Source organism: Saccostrea echinata, unplaced genomic scaffold, assembly GCF_033153115.1.
Source record: "Saccostrea echinata isolate AGI-Se365-2 ecotype Australia unplaced genomic scaffold, CSIRO_AGI_Sech_v1 ptg000028l, whole genome shotgun sequence".
Lineage (NCBI taxonomy): Eukaryota > Metazoa > Mollusca > Bivalvia > Ostreida > Ostreidae > Saccostrea > Saccostrea echinata.
Window position 1 is genome coordinate 15,917,501 of NW_026889777.1, and position 25,845 is coordinate 15,943,345.

Genomic DNA, 25,845 nt, shown 5'->3' on the forward strand with positions numbered 1-25,845 from the left:
TTGTGAAATAGGAAGAGGAGATAAAATTTTGACTTACACTGTAATAAGGCATGACTATCAGGACTTCACTAAGGATGTCCAGTGTCTTGGAATACTGGTTCACTTTGATATTAGCTGACTCAACCAGTGGGACAATATTCGGATGTTTAAATCGCTTCATTAGTTCTACCTCTCTTGCTGCCACACGCTCTTCTTCCTTAGAGTGACATGTGATCCGCTTCAAGGCATAGTCTTTGTGGTTTCTGGCATCCTCAATTAAGTCTACATAACTGAACCCCCTAAAACAAAAGAAAGTGCTCATAATTAAACTCCCAAAAAACAAAAGAAAGTCCACATAATCAAAACCCCTAAACATGCTAAAACAAAGGAAAGTCCATCCCTTAAAACAAAGGAAAGTCCACATAATCAGATCCACTAAAACAAAGGAAAGTCCACATATTCAGATCCCCTAAAACAAAGGAAAGTCCACATAATCAGATCCCCTAAAACAAAGGAAAGTCCATCCCCTAAAACAAAGGAAAGTCCAACCCCTTAAAAAAAGGAAAGTCCACATAATCAGACCCCCTAAAACAAAGGAAAGTCCACATAATCAGATCCCCTAAAACAAAGGAAAGTCCAACCCCTAAAACAAAGGAAAGTCCACATAATCAGATCCCCTAAAACAAAGGAAAGGCCAACCCCTAAAACAAAGGCAAGTCCACCCCCTAAAACAAAGGAATTTGTCCACATAATCAGATCCTCTAAAACAAAGGAAGAACACATAACTTAACCCTCCTTAAACAAACTAGATTAATGCAATGTTTTTAATCCAAGAAAAACACTGTGACAATCCAACTTTTACAAAAGATAAGTTTTACTTTTACATGTAACAATGTAATTGGGAGGTTAGTACTACTATTTGAAGTCAGATATTAATTGAATAGAACAGAAATTTACATTTAATAAAGTGTTTTCAATATTTATTTGCCTAAGATATGTTTTTGACTGAAAATTTTTGGTAAAAACCAATAGCTATGAGTGTTGAGTGTCAGTTCATATGGCTAAATAAAGAGGAAAGATTCAATAGCTCGAGAAATAAAACAGAGAAGGATATATGCATTTACTGAGCATTACAAACATCTAAATTTGGTAGGAGTGAAACAGTTCTCCATCCCTATGACCTACATAATGTACATTGATTTATCATTCCTCGATTACTTAATTAGTTGAGAAGTGCTTATCGTTGGGTCTAGAATGAGGATGGTGGAACAGAATATATTGTTTTGCTGTCCACCAATTGTTGTTGCAATGTTCCATTTTTGTGTTTTAGCTAGTTTATATTGTAATGGTTTGGGCTGTGGATATTCGCCTGTATGGCAAGTTGGTAGAGCACCTGACTAGTGTGTGGATCCCAGGTTCAATCCCAGTCCAGTGATATTTTCTCCTTTCCTGTTACAAATTTGGAGCCATTGACCACCTTTGGACTTGCAGGTAAAAGTCCTGCCAGGGGCAAATAAGAACTTGGATGTGTTTTTTAGGGCAAAGACAATTTACTTGAGGCAGGAGGAATGTAAAAGTTTGGGCCATAATATATTGGCCTGGATAGCTCTGTTGGAAGAGTGCCTAACTAGTGACGTAGGGGTTTCGGTTTCGTTCCCAGCCAAGCCATACATTTTCTCCTTTCCTGTTACAATATATCTTCCCCACCTTATCATGCTTATCACTGCATTCTCTTTCTCTCTATTGACTAAATGTTGATATAAAACAATTTCTTTACCCTTCTCCTAGTCGGTTCCTGAAGTAAAATCTCCTGTCATTGATGGTAAGTGTTTCACGACCACATATACAATTACCCATCCTCGACCTCAAAAGATACTCAAGACTTGCGAACATCGATTACCGTTTTACTCTCCATCAATGACGCAACAAAGTCAACGGGTCCAATTAAGTAAATGCTATCATTTGTCACACAGTAAAATAACTCATCAACTGTCAACATTCAGCTTTTCAATGTACTTTCTCTATGACTTCTGTTTTCTTCCAATTTATTGATTTGATGTGGATGTTTGTCAATGTAACTGAAATGCTTGACAAAAAACTTGCAGAAAAATTCATTTGCGGATAAAAACGGAAATAATTTTCGTTCATCAAGAAATCTTTTTGAATAGTTATTCATCAATCTACAATAAAAACAATTGCAAAACAATATTTTTTCATCTTTTACAATTTTGAATTATATATGAAATTAAATGTTTAAAAATATTCAGTAATTCACTAATATTCTGTTTTTGTTACATATTTTGTATTCAAACGTAGAAGTGACGCAGATGAATGCGGGTGGTTACGTTCCCATTACTTGTTCGACCCGCGTGGTTTCGACACGAATCCATGTTCGACCCGAGTGGTTTCGTTCCCAAGCAATTAATTAACAATTAATTGCTTCGGAACGAAATTAATTAACACTTTCAACAGTTTTACATTTTATTTTTTTCATCTACATTTTTTTTTATATCGACCACGTATATTTGTGTTAATTATCGTATGTAATTTAATTTGGAGAAACCTACATTATATAATGTTTAGATAGTGCATATGTGATCACGGTACATTTGAAGAAATATTTGATTAATTTTTATGAAAAACTATTCAAATATAATTCATTACTAAATCAAATTCATCAACATCCGCGATAGTAGAAAAAAATGTTAGGAAACCTTCTCACTGCATGTTGACTACACATACGGAAACAACTACCTATTGACACGCACACCTCTGAAGCCATACAAAATACAGCTACCGAATATCCATTTGTTTACCGCACAGTGTATACCCCTGTACTCAGGTATTCACATGTAGGGATATATATTAGAGTAGGTCGAAACCACTTGGGTCGTAACCACGCGGGTCGAACACGGAATCGGAACGTAACCACCCGACACCACGCAGATATTGACTCATTGAAACTGCAGACAGATAGGAAAGGTACACAGTGATGGCAGACCCAAAATATGCCAATCTTCCAGGAATTGTAAGAATGTATAGATGAAATTAATCTAGCAATCTATTTAGCTTTTCAGTTTCATGCAGACATACAGCTCGACAGTACTTCTTTTGGTTATCATTCTTGCTCAGAAATGGTCACTGATGGTATTATTCTTCATCATGGACATGAATGATGATTTTTAATTTTTACATCCCTTCCAGTTTATGATGATAATCAAACTGGAATAATCAGTCTCTGTCTGCCTGTCAGTATTCTTATACAAAAATGTAGAGATGATGAATAGAATAGAATATGTTTATTCACCAATCAAGGGCCCTCAGGGGGTATATACAATTATTTCAGAATGATTACATATAAATAATATTAAAGTATATTGTAATATGAAAGAATATAAATCATATCTATCATGAGGGTACAAATGAAAGATGCACAATACCACGAGTAGGATACTCATGAAAATGCAAGATTTGCAACATAATCACAATAGTCTGAAACTGGATCAAAAATATTGAGTAGGAAGAAAACTGAAGGAAGATAAAGAAATTGACAATAATAGCAGTATGCTAATACATGTATATAGTGTGGCTTGAATACAGAGGGCACCAGGGGACGATGCCTCTGCATAGTCAATCTTACTGACACACCTGTACCCTAAGTATAGGTGATAGCAAAACTAATAACATATATAAAAAATACTTAACATATAATTATGTACCTACTCAATTCAACCTTTTTTAAAGTGATTATAAGTATTTTACATTCTAGTATAAAATACATAGTTACATACCCACATACGTATACACAGTTGTACATACATATGCATGCCTACATACATTATTATAATACACATATATACACAAATATACCATTATATTTAACAGTAAATAAGTAATATTAATACTATTGTTTAGTGTAGAAAAGGTAGCTTGAATACAGAGGGTACCAGCTAGGGGACGATGCCTCTGCACAGTTAATTTTACTGGCAAACCCGTACCCTAAGTACTCAAGGCACTCAATCATTTCACTTTTAAAGGATATAGGGGGAAAACACAGTAACATATAAAAACTATGTACTTTACATAGAATAGACCTTAATAAATTTACTAATATTTTATATTCCAGCTTTCAGAATCATTTTACTAACTTGAATTAGTATTTGCACATCCTCATTGGTCATAAGCCAAGTTAACTTATTATCACTGTCCAAGTTGTGAAAATTCTTACAGGATTTGTTTATTAATTCATACAAGACATTTCTTTCATCTTTAACATGATTACATGAAAGAAGAAAATGTTTCTCGTCATCAACCGTTTTGTTGTTACATCTAGTACAGTGTCTTTCATCTCTAGGAATGCCTATATATCTTCCCCTTTCAATATTAAGTCTGTGAGCTGATATGCGAAAACGTGTAAAGCTTCTCCTCTGATCAAAATTCTTCAGTAAATTAAGATATTTTTACTGACCAAAATTTTGTTTAAAAGTACTGTAGCAACTTAGTTTTTTGTCAGAATTTGATTTCAGTTGTGAATTCCATTCCCGTATATAGTATCTAAATAAACAATCTTTAAGTGCACGTTTGAATTTATGTCTTTTGACTGAAGTTAAATCGCGAATGCCATTGATACTGGTGAGAAGAAAATTAATGGAGCTGTACCAATTTTAAGAAGGAATATATTCTTGTCAAACAGTGATTTGGACTCATAATATGCATCTTTTAAAAGTGGAAAAGACTGGCCTAGATTTTCAAGTCTATACCAGTAACTTATCATTGATCTTATAATGTCAAAGTGCAGGGGGAATCTACCCAAATCAGACAAAACAGCAAAATTAGTTGCAGATTTATGCACACCAAGTATTGATTTGCAAAATTTCAAGTGAAGTTTTTCACAAATTAAGTTGGAGTATACTTTTTCAATAGTACAGCTGGGGATGCTATTTTTTTTTTTTAGTAAATGGGTTAAAATAACCCCAAATTTCAGATGCATACAGTAAAATAGGTTTAATAGTATGGTCAAAAATGTGAATAGTGGTTTCAATGTCAGGATTCAAGAATATGAAATTTTTTCTGAGTTTTAAAAATGATTTTAATGCTTTTTGATAAAGCTCCTTTTGAGCTAAGGAGAAAGAGCCAGAGGAACAAAATGTTACACCTAGATATTTGTATTCAGACACACATTCCAGTTCAACATCATCAAAGTAAAATTTTGTTTTGGTGAGCCTACCTGCTTTGTTAAAAACAATAATCTTAGTTTTAGATGTGTTAATATTGAGACACCAATCATTGCAGTATTGCCATTCTTTGTTTTTTTTTCCCACTCCCAACTTAAATATTTAGCTGTACATAAATCAGAAGTCAAGTGCATGGTTGAAAATGGAAATTAATCATATGTTTATTATATGGTGCATCTAATAGCACTGTCCAATGTGATCATGTAAAAAGACTTGCCCTCTGTGTGTGTGGTTGTGAATTGTATGTTGTAAGTTAATGTAATTATGTTACTAATATCAGTAATATGTAAAATCATGAATTAATTATTTTTTCTTGGACTGTAGGATCATGACGCCCCTGATGTTTATGAAACAGAAGACTTGCCAGAAGATGACCAAGCCATGCAGCTACCACAGGTAATAAACATTGTAACATGGTATTTTGAGGAAAGGATATGCTAACTGTAATTTTGATTGTCTTGAGAAGTGTGTGTTTAATTTTTAATTTCTTTTAATTGATTACGATTGATACACTGAACACTGATTATTGCTCTGGTAAAATGATTGAGGGGGATAATGATTTAAGATTTTTGAAAAATGCCATCATAAGATTAGAAACTTACACAGTATTTGCAAAATCATAGAAGATGGCTTATATGTTGGGAGTTTTCCTGCTGGCTAGTCTTATATTGTTATAAAATTAGGTTTAATATAATACAGTAATATTCAAATTTATATCATATTCACAATAAAGGTGCATAGATGTAAATGGTTAAAAAATTTCATGTTTGATTACTTCTCTTTTATTTGAAGGAGGAAGCAAGTGATAATATAGAAAAATTAACACTGGACACTAATGCTGCCCTGGGAAAATTCAAAGGGTCAGAGGTCAAAGCTGATGAACTAGGTTAGTTTAAGTGTATGAGATCCTCAAGTTTTTATGATGTTCTCAATTTACATTTTTTTTTACTTATATACAAAGTCTTGTTTTAGCCAGTTACTAGTATTCTGTTACTACATGTGATGAAATGATACTGCAATATTGATCATGATTGATATTTTATTTTGATAATACTGCTATAACAGATGTGTTTAATATTCTGTACTTTAAGAAAAAATATACCTAGATTGTTATGATGAAAACAATTAAACTCTCAAACTCTAGTACCTTTTTTTTGTAGATTTCTCTGATAGAATAACTGGGTCAAGAAGGACAGGATATGATATTGAAAAGACAGAATATGAAATGGTAAAAATGATAAAAAAAATACAAAGATTAATCTTGTATATTATAATACAGTTGGGAGGAAAAATGAAGAAAATTTATCAGATTTTATATAGCCAGTGTATGAATTTCATGCTGAACAAGTTTAAAAAAGGTTATAATGATGTGCTTGTTTAACAGTTTTTATGAAGAGGCATTTTAAAAAATTTAAAAGAGGCAGATTTCAAAATCCTTCTTTAAAGATTTCATCCTGCTTAACATCATTGCTCAGCTTTTATTTTATGCAGTTGGAAGATGGGTCCAGCAAGATAGAAACCCCACAACAAAAGTTTCAGAGACTCCAGCATGAGATTCGCGAGCTTGGGGAGGAAGTTCATACCATCAAGGAGAATGTGAAAAAGGAGGTCACAGCTAACAAGACCTCCCCTGTGGACCTCAGTAAGCAACTGGAGTATCTACAACACCAACTCAATGACCTTCACCTTGAGAAACTTTTAGGACCAGAGGCCAAGGTTGATTTATCAGATCCTCAAGGTCAACTGCAGAAGTAAGATATTTCTCAATGATAACTTAGGTGTTTAAAAATAAAAACAATTACAGAGTACATGTTCACAACTAGTTGATTCTTCATCAGGTCTTAAATATCTTTATACAATAAAAAACCCTTATAAAGAAGTGCCAGGGATGGGCAATTTTGCTTCTTTACAAACGTAATTCTATTTAGCCTTGAGCTTCACAATATGTTTAAAACCTACGGGGAATGAAAATCACTTCGCTATAAGTGTCAATTCATTATAAGCATGTTCGCTGTAAGCGTGTTTTACTGTACTTTGTTACAATGTATTTCTTTAAAAATTGTTGTAATTTGATGCTTATTTTGAAGAGTTTTTCTTTAAAGTTGATTTGTAAATTGATTGGAGAACTTAATAGTTTTTTCAAGCCATTTCCCAGTCACACACGTTATTAGCTATGATTGTTTATGTTTTCTGTAGGCGCCTTTTGACAGAACTGGCTGCTTATAAACCAACAGAGGGAAAGCCAGCATCAGGTGCCAAAACAGGAAGTGGATGTGTGACCTATGAACTTTTCTACAGACCAGAGCAAGCCCAGTTCAGCAGAAATGCCAGAGTACGGACATGTATAAATCAGAATTCATCCTTCATATACGAGATTAATGTTACAGTAGTTTCATTTTCTTGAGTGTGAACAAAGTAAAATATAATATTATGTTTAAAAAACCTTCAAGATAAAAAACAATGTAAACTGAGTATAATTTTTTTTCTATAACAAAAAAAGCTATTGAAGTTTCTTTGCCTTTGTGGAAAGATTTATTGTTGGTCATGTATTTTCAGTATCATCTCTTTTTCTGTTTTGGTAATATTAAGTTGATATACATGTAGCATTACTGTGCATAAATAGAAATTAACAATTTAATAGCTGGCCAAACTGGAGGAGAGACTAGAGAGATTAGAAGCTGTGCTGGGCCAGAGCTCAGACAAAGTGGTCAGTATGGACAAACTTTTTTCAGTAATTGATTTCTTCACATACACACAAACACACACAAAAAAAAAATACTCAATGGAAGTGATTTTTTCAGTAAGTTGCATATGAACAGCTGCAGATAAGACATTAAGATAGGTTGTAAGATACATGATCTGGGAACATATACAGCTACCTAGCTATTTTTGTTGAAATTCAATTTCAATTCAGTTTATTGACATCACCATGTTGGCATACAGTCAAAATAAGAAATCATATGACAGATAACAGAAAAAAGAAGAATATTATAACATAATTGCATGCAGTTCAATTTTACACAGTTCCTTATAGACCTTGGGATTGTTTCCTCTGCATAAAGCATTTATCTAAGTAGTAGTAGTTAAAAAGACCTTAACAAATAGTTGTTGCCCATGATGTGCATAAAGACAAGGGTAGTATTTCTAAGTGGTGCTGATTTCCACTATTTTGGTAAAATGTAATTCAATCTGTAAAATATAATTCTAGGATGATGTTTTTCTCCTTTCTTTAGGGAATACTTACAGCAGACACTGATAACAAAGGTGTAGTGGTGAGTTACTTTTATCATGTTTATATCTTGTTTGAACATTGCAATTGTGTAATGATGCTCTGATAGAATCCTGCCTAAAGTTGGGTTTTGAGGTACTGAATTTTTTTTTCTATTAAAATAGGAAAGAAAACATAAAATTTAATTATTTTATTTGTTACTGTGCCTTGTGTCACCACATTCAGTTTCCTAAATCTATATGACTAATGCTGATAAACATCACAGTTGACAACTTATGATCAACCCCAACCTAACCCCACCCTAAAATAAAGTAACTTGGCTGAAAAGTAAAATGTAAAATATTGTAAATCAATTTTCAATAAATTGCATTTCTGACAGGAGTCTGTTGGAGTTCTTAACTCAAAACTTTCCCTGTTGGAGCCCAGTAATATTGACCAAGTTGATGTTCGACTAGCAAGTGTTCTTCAGAAGCTGAATCAGATAGCCGACAAGAAAACGGGGCAAGCTGACCTAGAAAGACAAAATAAGGTAAAGACATGTATACAAAGTCATATGTGTATAAATGTACATGTATTTAAATCTGGAGAAAGTCTTTTCATTGATATTGTCAAAATTGCTGTAATTAAATTTGTGAATGTACTTAAGATATGAGGCAAAGAAAGACTTTTCAGGTACACATATGTTTTTGTTAAGAAATGTTTAAAATGGATTTCAATTTGGTAGGTATCAGAACTGTATGATATGGTGAAGAAATGGGATTCAGTGAGAGATACTCTTCCACATGTGGTGGACAGACTTGTGTCTCTAAAAGAACTTCATGAACAAGGTAATAGTAACATATAGGGCATATACCCAATCAACATTATACACAATATGTGAATTTAATATTGGACCCCAAGCTGTATATAGTGTTTATATTATCTATGGTGTATGTGTACTAAAGTTCCATGTATTGCATGTCTAGGGACGTAAAATATCAGTTAAATGCTTACTGGTTCCGAAAACTGTGTGAATTTGTTACCCATATTTTCTTTTGTTACTCTTTTCATAATAAAACTCTCTGACGGTCTTTTTCTCAATACATCACAATCATAAAATTTTTTTTAAATTTAAAATGGCACAGGAGGAAAAATTCCAAATATCTTGCAATGGTATTGAAAAAGTACTGTAAAATGGTTTTAATTCTCTTGTTTGTTTCTTTTTCCAGCCTTACAATTTAGTCAGCTGTTGTCCCATCTGGATACAGCACAACAGGAGATTACAACAACGCTGGCTGCTCATGGTGATATGATGAAACAGGTAAAATGTTCTTAATAGAAATATATATGTATTATAAATAATATACTAGAGATTAACTTAACATTTAATTTTTTTTCCTCAGGATCAGCTAGCTGACAAAAATGTTAAATAAATAGGGAGATTTAACATTTACTTCCAGACCATAATTATAAGAATTCTATACATGTATCAAAAGTTTCTAGACAAGAAAATTTGGGGATAAAATCACATATCTTCTTTAATATTTAGAATATTTAGATGTTAAATGTAGAATTATTATAACCTCTGCAGTTTTTCTAACATGAAAATAATATATAGATTAAACTGCGATAAAATATGTTATTCATATTGCAAATATCTGTACTAGAATCTTGTTAAAAAATGTTAGACTAACATAACATGTTATCATGCAACTTTGATTTATACATGTACAATGATAAAACATTTATTAATTGATGTATAAACATAAAATAATGTACTTTTGTGGGGCCAAATTCTGGTGGTATGAGGAAAAATTATTGGTTTGAGGGGACTTGATTTCAAGTTTGAAGAAGTACTATCTGAAATTTTACGTTTCATGAAGGACACACATTCCTGGGTCTCACCAGGCCATGAAAAACAAGAAAATTAAACCTCCATGAAAATAAATGATCTTGCACTAATTTACCAAGTTTAACAGTGCATCATTTACTGTAAATCACTTCTTTTACCTGAGACGGTGTGCACGCGAAAATTTCACCTCACATATATTAGTATTTCTAAAGATTATATAAAGCAATAACCACAATACGTGAAAATTTTATGTTGTTAATCAAGAGTACATGACTATCTCTCAAAAATAAGGTGTCGCGAAAATTTAGTTATATACAGTATGTGGAGGCTTGCTGACATAACTTATTCCAACACTGCAAATGTACAATATATAATGTAAATCATAAAGAAATATTCATTGATGAGGTAATTTGCCTTTTTTTTCCAGCTTCAAGTGATGTTTCAAGAAAATAGTAAAACAGTGAAGTCTAATTGCGAGAGTTTAGATCAGCGATTAAAAGCTCTGGGCAAGTGATTTCTGTGTAGAATATAAACAATTTCTAAGTGTACATTAACCTGAGTTGTCATGGTGCCGAATCTCTCAGCATCAGGTGTTAGTAAAATCTTGTTCTAATTATGTATTGGTTGTTACATCATGGATCAAATATTGCATTTTTCATTGAACAATTCTTCAGATTGTATAAATTTGCTGGAAAGAAAGATTAATTTATTATTAGTTTTATATTGTAGCTGTGGATTTTTATGTAGGCCTACTGCATTATTGATATATCTTTTAAGATCAGAACATAACTTCGTAATTCAGGTATCAAATGAATACTAACTCATAATAATGTTAACTTTTTTATTTGACTAGATAGTACGGTACTTGCCACAGGATTGTAAACTGTTGATACACGTATGGTAGATTGAACAGTAGGTGAACATTTTGGAATCTGTATTTGATAATCAGGTTGTGATCTACAAATCTGATTTCATTGATGGAATTTTCTGCCCACAGATAGCCTTAAAAATGTTAAATGTATAGACTCAGACACTTCCAAGCCATATTAAATTTTATTTCATGTAAATGTATAACGAACTGAAACTTGACAATATGTACCTGTGTTGCATAGGTTGAAGTAAATTATTACTTTCCTTGGATCATATTATCTAATGATCATTTTTTAAGGCATGTATGTAAGTGAGGTTAACCTCATGCTTGAAACTTTAAGTCAATGATTGAGAAACATGGTCCATCTAAATGTGCAATATTTTTGTTCATTCCTGGCTATTGTCAGTACATGTATATTTTAGTGCTTTTGGGTAAATTGATGTCATATTTATTATTCGATTCTGCCAAATAAAGAAAGACCAACCAAGAGTGCTGGTGTTTGTATAGATGGATAATATTTACTAATATACAGGTTAAAATCAACTCACATGTACACTGCACCAGATACGAGTTACTCAGTCGGTTTGAGCGCTCGCTCCGTGATCTGAAGGTCGTGTGTTCGAATCACGACCGCAACTGACCTAAATCGATAAAAAAAAAAGGTTGCAACTGTACCTTTGCCAAGCGCTCGGCACATCGGAGTGCAAGTTTCGGGTCCTTCGGATGAGACATTAAAAGCCCAGGCCCCTTGTCATGGTAGGTATTGGCACGATAAAGATACCTCACTACTCAATGGGCCTGAGTGCCGAGTAAAGGTCTAAATTTGAAGCCCTTCACCGATATATGGTGTTTTTTGGATGAGAACTAAAAAACCGAAGCCCCGTGTCACGGTAGGCATTGGCACGATAAAGATCCCTCACTGCTCAATGGCCCTGAGTGCCGAGTAAAGGTTTATAGAAGCCCTTTACCGGTATATGGTGACGTCTCTATATGAGTGAAAAATTCTCCAGTGGGACGTAAAACAACACACAATCAATCAATCAGATACGAGTTATAGGCTTTAAGAGCTATGACATATCGATTACATCAGATTTGACTGATATGACATGGAACAAGTTTTGAGGTCATGTTTATGTTTTAAGTGATAGCCAAAGTCTGGCAACTCTGAAAATTGTAAAACCTAAAACCTGGGAAAATTCAATCTGTTTTGCTTCTTTACATGGCATTGGACCTTGATAGTCATCAGATTGACTTTTCTCCGAGAGATCTCAGATGTATGGAAGCAAAGCAATGCGTAAACAAGAGGACGAAAGTTAAACCTTTACTGAAATTCAGTTTTAAAAAAGGTTTCTTATGACACAGATTTAACATATTTCTGGAAGCGGGTTCATATACGGAAACTTTCTAATATTAATCCAATGTTAAAGACGCTGGCTTACTGAACGATGAAACAAAATTATAACACAAACTTTATAATTAATTTTACTTTAATGATACATGTCCAAACAGATAATCTAAAATGTTAATTTCTAAGTAACTATGCTTTTTAGTGAGATGCTACAGATAGTAAAACACTTTTTATTGTCAAAAAATCAGGGATGTATAAATACATTTCTGATCAAAACGTAGTTAACGTACAGTTATATTATTTTTATGAATGATTTCATTAACAGGAAATAGATATTACTAATCATGGATCTTACAGAAAAATTTGGCATGGGTACTATTACTCTTACGTCATAATTGATTTAAAACAAAACAAATGAATAACATGAATGATATTTACAGGTAAAGCTGCTTCCATGCATTGAAACTTTTACACTTAGAATTAACAATAAAAAGTGAAGGCAAAATAAATATCTAAAATGTTCATCAAACACGTCTACAACACAAAAAGAAATTCCATTTCATAATTCCAACTGTTATTCCATTTGGTATGTTCTGGAAAGAAGAAATTTGAAATAAAACTTATTATAATGAGTTATCAACAAATAAACTTGAAATTTTTACTTTTAAGTCATCTGAGTATTACACAACATCATTATGGAGATTGATCTCTTTACAATAATTCCAAGGCCAGTTTTGAGCCATGTTTTACTACTGTAACAAAATTTCACACGTAAATTGTCACCCTGGATTAAATCCTTCGTGACACTTCTGTAAAAACAATACATCAGAATACACAAGTTTAAGATTTGTTGACAAGATTTCGGAAACAATTTTCGAAAAACAACTATTTGAAGAAAAAAAAAATCACTATCATGGCAGATATATTGATGAACAAACAGACAGAGTCAGAAATTTTGTGTTAACAAATGTGCTGCAAATGCTATGGAGAAGATTTTATTAAAGTTGTTAAAGAATTTCTTTTGAAAAAGTCTATACCATTTATAATCCAGAAGAGACTAAAATTGTTCGTTGCACCATTTGGAAAGTGAGCTCATTAAAGGTTTCTTATAAGATAATTTCTTAGAACAAGGTGGGTCAAGAGAATCGTGGTACCTGTGTACATGTATATACAAGCATGTTTTCAATGTATATTTATTTATTGGAAATAACTGGAACATTGTATTAAGATGCTTTCCACCCCCACCTCCCACAACACTTTATTCCATAGAAAAAAACTAACCCAACTTCTTTTTTCTCTATTTTGAGCTTAGCTCCCTTTTAGAAGGTTTATGACCTCCATAAACTGATATGAACTAATTCACCCAGATAAAACTTTGTGACAAGTTTTTTGAAACAAGTTTCTTTAATCTCTGGATAAAAAGTCGAAAATATGAAGATTTATTGACGTATGCAAACGGACGGCGGGACGTACAAAAATGTATGGCAATAAATAAAGGTTAATAATTAATTTGATATTATCTTGATAGATCCATGCATATGCATATATGTAGAAAACATAAACCAAGTTGATAATCTAATGTATGACAAATGTTACAACTAGATTTATCCTACTTACTGAAGGTCATACAGGGGAGTGGTGGATCTTATGACGAGGGCGAATTTCGTCTCAGTGTTGGGTAAATCCATGTGAAGGAGACATAGGTAGTCCCCGGACAGCAGAAAGTATTCAGCATCAGCAGAAGTACCACTCACGAACGGCCCATCATCCCCATCAACAGTCCTAGTAGCACTGCCATAATGTTTGTGTAGCCAATCCAAACTCGCCGGAACCGGGTCTCCGTCAACCTGATGTAACGTTCACATAAATATATGCTTTCTAAAGGCTATTGTTTGAAGGTGAGTTAGGAGAAATTCAGAAATGTCTATGTGTAGACTAGAGGAAAATTCTTATAGTTTACCTTAGTTGGACAGTTCTCATTAAATTACCAATTTAAGTTATTTCAAATTTTAAATTAAAAAAAAACAAAAGATGTAATACTTAAAAATAATAACACAGACAGGGCGATGTGGTACATTGGAAAACACTGAATATTGTAAAATTAATCCTACCTTAAACATTTTGATGCCAATAGGATATTTAGGATCCGATAATAGCTGAAGTTTCACTTTCTGTGAACCTGAAAATTAACTTTATTGTTCATAGCGTATACAAATTCCCTAGCATGATGTAATTGTCATTTCATAATTCAAAAGTTGAATCATGTACAATGTTATATTGATTAATTAACATCACAGTAATAGTTTATTTGATGGACTTTGAGTTTTAGTATACTTTTACTCTGTTCCATGCACAAAAAAGCACCAAATTTTAATACTTGGAATAGCAATCTTTAGCTGTGGGTTAGTATGGAAACTGTTGTATTTAATCTGTCCTCCTGCATTTGACCCAGCTGTCCATTGACCCGTAACACACTTCACGTGATCTAGACAAGGTCAAGAAATCTATCAGAACACTTTCAAATTATAAACATTAAAGCATTTTGTCATATGCAAGTAATTTTACGAAATGTCAAAGATGAGCTACATTTTCGCCATTTACATCGTACGTCATTGAAATGTCAAAGAATTCTATTTTTAAAAAACATACTATACTGCTCTGTTCCCTCTTTATTGCAGTTCAGAACTGTTGTGTCAGAATCTACTTTTCTGAAGAATAAGAAATAAGACTCACTTCATTAGAATTGAGAGTTTCAAACAATGGAAATTGATGTTATAACAGTATAAAGTAAGGCCTAGAAATAAAATGTCGAGCTATAAGTGATGTAGTCACACCGTGTGTTCGAATTAGAGGACTTCTTATATTTAATCTAGTAGGTTTATAGGGAAAAATAATCATTATACTTTCTGTTCTGACATTTTTCAATTGGAAACGTGATGATTGCTGAATTAAATTACAAAAAGGGAGAATAATGTAATTCATGGTTCTTGTCCCTTTCTGTTTATCACTACGGACAAGACAGTGACACATTCAAAGAGTGGGGATTATTTGATTGATTGAACTATCTAAATTTGCAATACAGGCATGTGCCCCTCCTTCATTTTACACACAATTTCATAATGCATTTAGAATTATTCTCAGAAAAAAACAGTGAACTAACCAATACAATACATATTGACATTTAAGAACTGAAATACTTGATATGCCCCAGTGGGCCAGCACTGTAAAGTCGCAGTAGGAATTCCTTCTCCTTGCCCTGATCTCCGGTGGATGGTATGCAAACGTATCTACCTGGCTTCAAAGAAAACCGGAAAGAAGTCTGGACACTTCCAAAGTAATGATTATTTTTACTAGGAGTTCCCTCTTCTTGGAGAACTAGGAGGCCATTGGATCCGCTTTCTAGAACCTTAGAAAATGTTGTAAAACAGGTATATTTAATCAATGCATTAAGAATGTGCATGTCCAAATCTTCACCATTGTTTACATAAACATAGAGACACCACAAAAAAGAGAATTTTTTACTTCAATTTGAGCAATTATAATCATGATGTTTTATCCATTCACTTGTCATAATCAAAATGAGCCGCGTTTGAAATTTAAAGACTATCAACTTGAAGGTATTTAAATTATTGATCTACATCAACATTTTTTTATATTTGATACGCTCAAATTATGTTTTGTAATTTAAAAAAAAGGGAGATAATTGTAGTAATATATTCCAAATGTCCTCAAACACACCTTTAAGAACCGAATCATAACCATTACCTATTGGGATTATCGATAATATCAAATTTTTAGCCCTACCCTATATAGATCAGCACGAATGCCAACTTTACTGGCCTTTCTTCGTTCTGTTCGCTGTATGATCTGCACAACAAAAGGGACGTCTCCGTATACATCAACACCTACAACGAATTTAAACAAATACTAAATTTTTATGTAGTTTATGATGGCATAATTCTGTCCCCTACATCCAAGATAAATTACGTCAACTTACGAGAAAAGTATGCCAACACGCAAGATAATTATACCTACATGTAAGATAATTATATCACATGCATGATAATTATGTCTATATGTAAGATAGTTATATCTACATGCAAGATAATTATGCAGACATGCTAGTTATCCTTTAGGGAAATTCATACTGGAATTAGAATTAACCCATATTAAAATTAAATTCTCTATTTTAAAAAAAAAGATGCATCGATGACGTTTTATCAATTAACAATATTCATTTTCATTCCTGCGATTATTCAGTATCCCATTGAACTGGAAATAAAAGACATCGCAGAGAATGACATACATATATATTGTTTACGGATTTTTTCTGTTTATCCGATCTTATGACAAGGAGCAGGTGTGACCGATCGACATTGGATGGTCACTTCTCCATGGCATCTGATCCTACCTCTCTTTTCAGAGGTTCATGCTTACCCTGTTCACAATCTGTAGTGTTTAATTGAAATTTTGAGCATGATTACTGCACGTTCATTATCTTCACATTTCATTAATACACCAGGGAAAGGAGAGATTTAGTTGAATAGTATATACATTAATTTAAATATTTAATTCAGTATTTAAACCATTTGCTTACTTGCTTCATCAACTGCAAACTGAAACTTTGGATTGTTTATTTTCTCTCTGAATCCTGCGGCCTCTTTGCCCTCCCATTTCCCATAAAGAGATGTACAGTATTCTTTGAATAAAGAAATATTTGAAAAAGTCTATATTCGTGTCTTTTTTTTTTGTTATCTTTGAATAAAACTTCTGAAACAACCATTATTTTTAATTATCAGTTTTACCTACTAAGATATATATATATATATATATATATATATATATATATATATATATATATATATATATATATATATATATATATATATATATATATATATATATGACATACAATTCATTCCACAGCAAGTAAAGCTTTACTGAATGCTACTTGTTTTATTTTTTTTTTCAATCTCATTTAAAAAAAAAAAAGAATGAATGATTTGAATAATTTAAGACTTACTAAGGTTGTCTGAAGACCCATCTCTGTCAAAGTCAGGTGTGATATGACAGATTGTAACAGTTGTAAAGAAATAAAGAAAATGTTCCAGTGAAATGTAAAACTCCCCATCATTTTTGTTAGGGGCCTCAATAAAGTACTTTGGTAGACTTTTCCATTCGTCACTCCTATAAATCAGGACTCTTATTTCACATTCATTTTAATGATGATCACCTTATTAAATACAAGGGGGTAGAGTAATTCTGTATTGTGGTACATGTATCAAATTATTTTTTTAACATTCATTGTACAATTAAAGATACAACTGGGGCACTCTTTCATTCTAAATGTATCAAAGTAATTTTTTTTTATTCGTTGACTTAGAAAACCTGAATATATGAATTGTCTACAAGTTTTAATGTAATTGGTGATCTCTCGATCTCGATCTCTCTCTCTCTCTCTCTCTCTCTCTCTCTATATATATATATATATATATATATTAGAGATGGCAATCGAATACAGAATTGCCAATCGGTTAACCGCTAGACGTTCCGACCGATTAATCGGTTAATCGTATCAAAAATTATCGACATATTTCTTCATTGTAAGCTCTATTAAAAAAAATGTTACATATAGTAAATAAATATTACCGGCATGTTTATAATTTATCAGATATATACATTATTTCATTATACATTATTTTAATTTTAATAAGAGGGAGAGAAAGAAAGAAACCCATTGAATATGCTTGAAGTATCATTTACATTAAAAAAAAAAAATTCAGAAGAGATGTCGTGCAAATTCATTCTGCATTGTCACCATTATCAAAAATAAGTCCGAACTATCACTTAATTTACAATGTTTATTTAATAGGCAAATATTATTTGATAGGTAACGGCAAAGGATAGAAGAGGTAAGGTACACATTATAATCAGTTCACAGTACTCAACGATCATTTAATTTAAAACAAGACAGGTTGGGTAACGACATGGTGTTTACACAACAATTAACATCTCGAAAACTGACAAATTATCCCCATCAGGAGAGCCTTAATTATCTCCGAATCAGCTTAAATAGATAGGTGAAAATGCTAACATTTCAGATATTTTTATTTGCATCTTTTAATTGAATTTTTTATGAAATTTTGTTCAGATTTACACATATATTAATTTTTTCCGACTAACCGATTACAGATTTTCTAACCGATTACCATCGTTCCGACCGAGTAACCGGTTAACCAATTGCAAATTGCCATCCCTAATATATATATATATATATATATATATATATATATATATATATATATATATATATATATATATATATATATATATACCCATCGCTGTAGGGTCCTTTCCACTCTGCTTCACCCCAAGGATTCCTCATTCGAAATAATCGAACTCCATTTGACTGGAATCAAAATAAACATTGCAACTTGAACATGTGCAGAAAAATTTTTATTTTCAGGTACTAATATCAAGTAATTATATAGAAGGCTTTAAAACAATCCTGTTTCAAAGTGAAGGTTAGTAGCTACAAAAGCATTGTTTTTTGAGATATGACTTATTATGTTCTTTTTTGCATTTCTTCTTCTTTAACTGCTTGCATCTCTTATATATTTTTCTTATATCTACATACCATTACAGCACCCGTTAGTGTGTATTCGTGTGGTCCTACCAAACCATATTGGTTGTTAAATTCCGACTGTAAAATGCAATATAGTGAACATGTATTTTTTTAAGTAATTTATATTAATTAAAAATTCCAATGCAGAAATGGTCAGAATTCAGCAAATAATCACCAGTCTGTTTGTTTGCTTAATGTGAGAATATATGGTAAAGTTGACTGTATTAGATATAATTTTGAAATATAACTCATTCGCTGAATATTCAGTTTTCAGTTTACTGATTTTTGTCAGTGCAATTTTACCGGAACAGAGCACGTAATGGCGGCTCCTGAAGAAAGGGCATTCCTGACACGCGTGTGAAGTTGAGTGGGATCCATAGACATTTTCTCTAGGACGATGTCCTCGGGAATTCCTCCGGTTAAAGCCATGTAGGAGTCAGCTGCTGTACCCCCAGACACTTCCGGGAAACTCCCGTGCATCCTGGGGAATAATTTGGAAAAATGTACACGTACCTTTTTTGTTCAAAGAACTATGTGAATTAAAAACCTTTATTTTATTATTAATATTTTTTGTTAATAAATTATTTTCAATAACTCTCGAGGATTTAAATACTTTGATAATAATTTGAATTACACATGTATTTCTTTCTTCAATTTTTATGCCTGTATTTTCTACAGAAAGTTTGGGAATATTGTTGTTATCCAGGACAGTCTGTTCATCCGTCTGTCGCGCCATATATTTAAAGCAGAAACCAATTTATCTTTTTAAATCTGATTGGCATTGTCGTGAAGATATGCATTAAGGTTTCACAATTTTTATTTTTATCCTTTGGGTCAAAAACTTTTATATTACCAAAATCCTGGTTTCCAGAACTACTTCTAACATACGCAATAGCATAAAACTTTTGGAGTATGATTATTGGTATATCTTGTAGATGTGCAGTGAGGTTTTGGTATATTTATTTTTATCCAGCAGACCGATCAGGGTTTTAAAAAAATCATAAAAGTACTAATGAAAGTTTGCAGGATTCATTTCAGGAAGCTGTCATTTCCATAATCAAAATTGCTATACGTTAAAAAAAAAATAAATTTTCTTTGGTTTGACAACAAATTCATCAAGTTCTTATTATAGATTTAAAATTTAACGCAGTTTCTACACAAAATCCTCCAAAAGTCTTTCTAAAACAGAATTTACTTCAGCGATTTCTTTAATTTCAGAATGGTGGTGCATTTATCATATGAAATATATGTACTAACATAGAAGAGACCAAGGGCCACATGCTCACTTGCACATTTTTTATTCTCAATTTGATGTGCATGTATATTTGATTTATAGATCAAATTGTGGTTTCTTTGATAGTTGCCCAGATACCCAAATAAATATACTTTCGGAGACAAACGTTTACGCATGGGTTTATGACAGCATGCAGTATCTGTCCATGTGAATGAATTTTTAATTCAATATTCTTTATTCAGTCTTTCCTATAATTATATTTTTAAATATACATTATCTTTAAGCTTTGACTCGGATGAGTTTGGAATATTTTCATGTTTTTTGGAAAAAGACTTTCAGGAAAACATCTAGAACAGCGGTTGATAAAACAATAAAGTACATGTTTATAAATACTTAAATGTAAAGATACCTAGCAAAAGCCTTTTCCAGCAAGGACACCCACATTTCATTATGATCAGTTTTGGAATGAGCGGAGTAAATTTGTTTTCTATTAATAATAGGTAGATAATCATCAATGAAAACGTCATCCCAGCGACCAAATCTCCAAAACCGACAGTGGAAGATCCCATCATACTGTGGGGTTCCCACAGGATAAGAATTATTTGGAATAATCTGAAAATAAAACCCCTCTGAAAAATGTCGCAATTGAACACATGGAAGGACAAGTACTGAAGTCAAAAGAAAATTAACATTGACGTGCCTAACTATTTAAAGAAAACATTCCAGCCGTGTTTTTAAGCAGTAATAAACTTAAATAATTAATATATAGAATGAAAATCAATAATCAAGTTATACAATTAATAATCAGATAAGATACTTATATATGCATTATATGTATTTTCAAACAACTGAATTAACGTCTAATATCTATAACGAAAATGTCATCATAGAAGGGAGCTTACTCTTTCGATGAGGTGTTCTTTATCGGCGACGTTAGACACTGAAGCCAGGAACCAACATGTCCCTATAGATCCCTGTCCAATGTCATAACGACTAGTTCCCTCAGAGAATAAGCAGGGAATACGTGCAAACTCCTTGAAAAGAGACATTGTATATCTTCTAGTGAAATGCTAATGTCATTTTTGTTAGTTTTAATCAGTTGCACTTTACACATTGCATAATTATATATTAATTAAAAATACAATATCAAGTAAGAAAAAAGAATACAAAATCAATTTTATGTGAACTCTTTGTGAGATTTTAATTATGCAAAAATTAAAAATAAATATTTTTATTGCTAATGTTTTTTCAATTAAAATCAATCAATCAAAGTTTTTAAAATTAAAGAAAGTAGCCATGAATCTCTGAAGTACAACATCTTTCTATCAGACTTGAAGACAATTGAGTTTAATAAAACTAAAATGGATATAAATGGTCTCGAATCCATTTTTTCAATTGGGAATTTGACATCTTTAAATAACTTTTTATAAATGTATGATACTCGGTAATCAGAGGCGTTTTACATTTGTTCTCTTTAAAATTTGAACTTAAAAATGTTGACTCTTACATAATGTATTTCGTGTTAATTGTTATTTTGATTTTTTTTTAAACTAGATTTTATTTACCTTTCTGAAAAATCAGTCAATTATGGATATAGTAAGCTTTGAAAAGCCCTTCAAAAGTCACGAAAACTACTTGCTGGATAATATATCATACTGAAACAGTCCTGTCAGATAAACATACCTGTGGGCGTTTCCATTCAAGATGTTGTCTACCTAACTCTCTCCCCATTGCCACTTTTAGAGGAAAATCATAATCCACGTAATGTTGCCCGGGACCAACCTTTGGGCGACTCTCTTTATCGAAGTTCTGTGGATTTTTACGAAAGTCCAAATGCTTCTCAAACTGACCTAGGTCGTTTAGATTGTACATATCCCCAAATATAGGATGTTCTGCAAGTCAAAATATATTCTGATTAAGGCAGAACTCAAAAACTTATCTTTTGTTGGCAATATAATTATTTGGTTGTGTTCAAGATTATACATTTTTTTTTATAAAGAGATAACTGAGTATTTATAAACAGGAGGCCTATATGTCATCATTTATGAACTGTCTTGCATCAATCTTTAGTAAAACAACAGAGAAGAAATTATGCAAGAAATAATAATAAATGATCACAATGAAGATAGAAATATTAAATAATATATCAATATTAACTTCATTAGGAAACTCACAACTAGATAGAGATAGCAAACGAAATAAATCTTACAGGTTATTTCGGGTATAAAATACTCATAACAAAACAAGGAAGTAAAATTGTGAGAAACCGAAAGTTCCAAAATCAAAATCCTAAAAGAAATCGTTTCCATAAATCTATATAATGGTTTTAAATTCTTTTTCTGTTGGCTAGGCCTATAGTAAACAATTATGGGTTGAACCATCTTGAAATATAAACATTTGTTTGCAGGTTCAATAATATGATTAGCTCAATGCAAATGACCGAAACAAGAAAGATAAATGTTATATCCTGTTTTTTACAAAACATATGCCTGTAATTAGATAGAAATAAAACACTCCAAAATATTAAATAAACTGCAGTCACGATGATAAGATATACACTAGAATCTATCTATATTTCAGATTACCACACTCTTAATCTTTACTTTGTACTATTTGAAAAAAAAAATATGCACCTAGAAAATCTGCCACTTTCGTCTATAATGTCTTTTTCTCTTTGCTCAAGGTCTGGGTACACTTCGAGGAAGTTTGAAGGTCAACTGTCTTAAATCCTTTTCTTCACTCTTTAGACTTGCTTTCCGGAAATCCAGGTTTTAATGTTCTTCTAATTATATGTCGTCTTCGATTCATATAACGTGGAAGCCAAATTATGTCAATTCAAAATCAAAAAAGGTCACATTCAAACATACACACACTTCAGGTTAACATTCAAAATACATATATGGACGTGTTGTCTGGTAATCTCAGTTTTCGATATTGTATAGATTAAATGCCTTTTTAAATAATTTTTCTTCCGCGGTATTTCGTGTCTATACAGTGAAGTTTAATTACATTGATACGCATCAATAAACACATAAAAACATTTCTCTAGAAATCGATTGTGCAATTTTTGCACTGACAGCTTTACTTCACCCGAGCTCTCAGCAGAAAAATACCCGCTTTCCTTACTTCATTCTAGTATGGAACGAAGACACACAGCTAATGTCACTGTAACAGTTCAGTTGTTTGAACAAGTTTGCTGCTAATATCCTATATACATATAAAATAAATATAAACAAGATATATTTGTGAAACACTGATGCCCCCGTATGGCAACTTATAGCGAAGGTTAAACTTTCTCAAATGCAAATCAAATAATATGTTGGTATACCCAAAGTAAGTTCTTGTCCCGAGGAATATACCTGTGAAATATGAAAGCCCCAGCAACAACCATTAAAAAGATATGGAAAAGGATAAAAATTTTCAAAGGTAAGTCAAACATCAAGGTCAAATGGTCAAAATTAATGGTGCCCATGGCAAGGCCTTCTCACAAGAAATACACATGTGAAATATGAAAGCCCTATCACCAATCGTTCAAAAGATATGGCCAGGTTTCAAGTTTATGAAAAGTAATCAAACTCCAAGGTCAAAAGGTCAAATATGATGGTACCCAAAGAAAGGTTTTGTCACAAGGAATACACATGTAAAATATGAAATCCATAGCTCCAACCAATCAAAAGTTATGGGCAATGTTAAAGTTTTTGCGGACAAACAGATAAACAGACAGACAGAGGGACGGACAGGGCAAAAACTATACACCCCCGAATCTTCGATACGGGGGGCATAAAAAGGTACACAAATATCGACCATATAACTTACGAAATGATTACTTAAATCGAGACTGTTAATACCGGTATTCTTGTTTCTTGTTTCAACTTGTTTGTCAATAACTTACCTCGATTTAGATATTGTTCATACGTAGAGCATACTCTTGCATATCGAATGAACTGAGAGATATACACCCCATATGCAGGTGATAAGGGTATTAGTATATTGCAGCATAAGTAAGGGAAGTTGACGATTGAAAAGTTAAAGTCATCACGTTTATCATAAAGCTTGGTTGTTAGATTACTATTAACGTCTTTTTCTAGTAAAATATCCAAATATGAAACAGATGTGTTAGGCTTAAGTTTGTGGTATCTTTTATTGACAGCTCACTGGGATATATTGTGTTGACATATGAATGAAAATAACTACTGTTAATTGATAATACGTCGTCGATATATCTAAATGTCGAGTTGAAGGCCGCAGCAAGAGATTTCTTTTTCTCATGTATAAGATTTTGAATAAATGCTGCTCCATATGAATACAAAAATAGGTCTGCTAGTAACGGGACGCAACTGGTACCCATGGGAATTCCAATAGATTGTTGGAAGACCTGGTCTCCAAAAACTACATAGATATTGTCAATCAGAAACTCAAGCATCTTTTTAATATCAACTTCAGAGTACTTGTATGTACAATCAGAATGTTTTTTTAACAAAATAATTTTGCAAATGACCAATGACAAGGTAAGTAAATTTACGAGTTCCATTTTTATTTAAAAAGCAGCTGTCAATGATGTCAAAAAGCCTGGACTTTAATTTATCGTGGGGAATGGTTGTATACAGAGTTGAAAAGTCGTAAGTTTTCATTTTATTGATTTTGGTAAAATTTTGTGATTTCACATTTTCCAAAAGTTCCTTGAAATTTCTAAGTGAACAAATAATGAGAGTCAAAAGTTCTTGATTTAGTAAGGGAACAGTTACACGATAGGAAGGCGGCATTTCTTTAAGATACAAAACAAATTGTATTTGTTGACATAATTGAATATTTAAAAAAAAATTTTCTTTGAGAACTTTAAAAATGATAATACATTTGCTTGTTACTTGAAAAAAAAAATAAAAAATTGCGCACAAAAAATTATTATTTACGGAAATAACTGTTCATTGTCACATTTCAGAATAATTGCTGAACTTCCTGCTTAACACTTTAAGTGTAACACTTTCTAACAAAGGGTTGCTTTCTTTACAAAACAACAGAAGGTTAAAAGGAAATAAGGAGGGAGAGTGTGTTGACTTAAGTCCTTGACTATATTAGAAAAAAATACGTATTAAATAAAGCTCGTGTTTGTTGTCCATATCAAAAAGATTTTGGTGATGACTCTGGAAATAATCATGGACAAATAAAAGTAATATCATTCTTGGTACAGCAATTTACCATTAAAGTAAGACATTGCATTATGATATTGAGCAAAACAGATTCATTCGTTCAGAATTCTTAATTTTACCATGGCAATTTGTGCTGTTTAAACTAGTAAAGAGGAAATATCTAGCATTATAGTTGAATATCATATATAAGGAATTATATTTCAATCAATCTTTTTCGTAAGATGAATAGGATATTTTAGGTTAAAGAATCATAAAAATAATGAAACTGTTTTAAAATGCTTGTTCTACGTACGAACAATTTTTAAACGTGGTGATGATACAAGGATAATTTATCAATAAGCTCGTTT

The 25,845-nt window shown here is 32.1% G+C and overlaps 3 protein-coding genes across 3 annotated transcripts in view; 1 reads left to right on the top strand and 2 right to left on the bottom strand.

The window, feature by feature from the left end:
* LOC133194182 (serine/threonine-protein kinase 16-like) overlaps window positions 1–2,010 on the bottom strand; it is a 9,754-nt gene extending 7,744 nt beyond the window's left edge. Inside the window, exons 1-2 of the mRNA XM_061330186.1 lie at window positions 1,757–2,010; window positions 38–278 (exon numbers count right to left, since the gene is read on the bottom strand). Of these exons, the coding sequence (XP_061186170.1) occupies window positions 38–278; window positions 1,757–1,872 (357 nt within the window). The 5' untranslated portion in view covers window positions 1,873–2,010. The remainder of the gene's footprint in view (window positions 1–37; window positions 279–1,756) is intronic.
* A 915-nt stretch (window positions 2,011–2,925) lies between these two features.
* On the top strand, window positions 2,926–11,033 carry LOC133193812 (dynactin subunit 2-like). Its single transcript, XM_061329745.1, has 12 exons — window positions 2,926–3,007; window positions 5,538–5,609; window positions 6,006–6,099; window positions 6,374–6,441; window positions 6,705–6,964; window positions 7,410–7,545; window positions 7,855–7,920; window positions 8,447–8,485; window positions 8,822–8,971; window positions 9,167–9,269; window positions 9,651–9,742; window positions 10,701–11,033. The coding sequence occupies exons 1-12, from the start codon at window positions 2,972–2,974 to the stop codon at window positions 10,785–10,787; spliced, it is 1,203 nt and encodes a 400-aa protein (XP_061185729.1). The 5' UTR covers window positions 2,926–2,971; the 3' UTR covers window positions 10,788–11,033.
* A 1,914-nt stretch (window positions 11,034–12,947) lies between these two features.
* On the bottom strand, window positions 12,948–23,209 carry LOC133193813 (calpain-A-like). The gene is made up of 16 exons (XM_061329746.1): window positions 22,985–23,209; window positions 22,035–22,243; window positions 21,254–21,385; window positions 20,761–20,963; window positions 19,421–19,598; window positions 19,130–19,195; window positions 18,828–18,901; window positions 17,516–17,679; window positions 17,090–17,191; window positions 16,297–16,397; window positions 15,690–15,898; window positions 15,142–15,200; window positions 14,870–14,977; window positions 14,604–14,671; window positions 14,110–14,339; window positions 12,948–13,085 (listed from the first exon to the last, which is right to left on the bottom strand). The coding sequence occupies exons 2-16, from the start codon at window positions 22,221–22,223 to the stop codon at window positions 13,067–13,069; spliced, it is 1,902 nt and encodes a 633-aa protein (XP_061185730.1). The 5' UTR covers window positions 22,224–22,243; window positions 22,985–23,209; the 3' UTR covers window positions 12,948–13,066.
* Window positions 23,210–25,845: the final 2,636 nt, after the last annotated feature.

Bases quoted from the DNA above. Each gene is read 5' to 3' on its own strand.
- LOC133193812 (XM_061329745.1), top strand. From the start codon at position 2,972: ATGGCAGACCCAAAATATGCCAATCTTCCAGGAATT. The intron at 7,921-8,446 runs GTCAGTATGGAC...TCCTTTCTTTAG, and splicing joins GCCAGAGCTCAGACAAAGTG to GGAATACTTACAGCAGACAC. The intron at 9,743-10,700 runs GTAAAATGTTCT...TTTTTTTTCCAG, and splicing joins ATGGTGATATGATGAAACAG to CTTCAAGTGATGTTTCAAGA.
- LOC133193813 (XM_061329746.1), bottom strand. From the start codon at position 22,223: ATGTACAATCTAAACGACCTAGGTCAGTTTGAGAAGCATTTGGACTTT. The intron at 20,964-21,253 runs GTAAGCTCCCTT...TTTTATTTTCAG, and splicing joins AAGAACACCTCATCGAAAGA to ATTATTCCAAATAATTCTTA. The intron at 19,196-19,420 runs GTAAAATTGCAC...TGCATTTTACAG, and splicing joins CCATTACGTGCTCTGTTCCG to TCGGAATTTAACAACCAATA.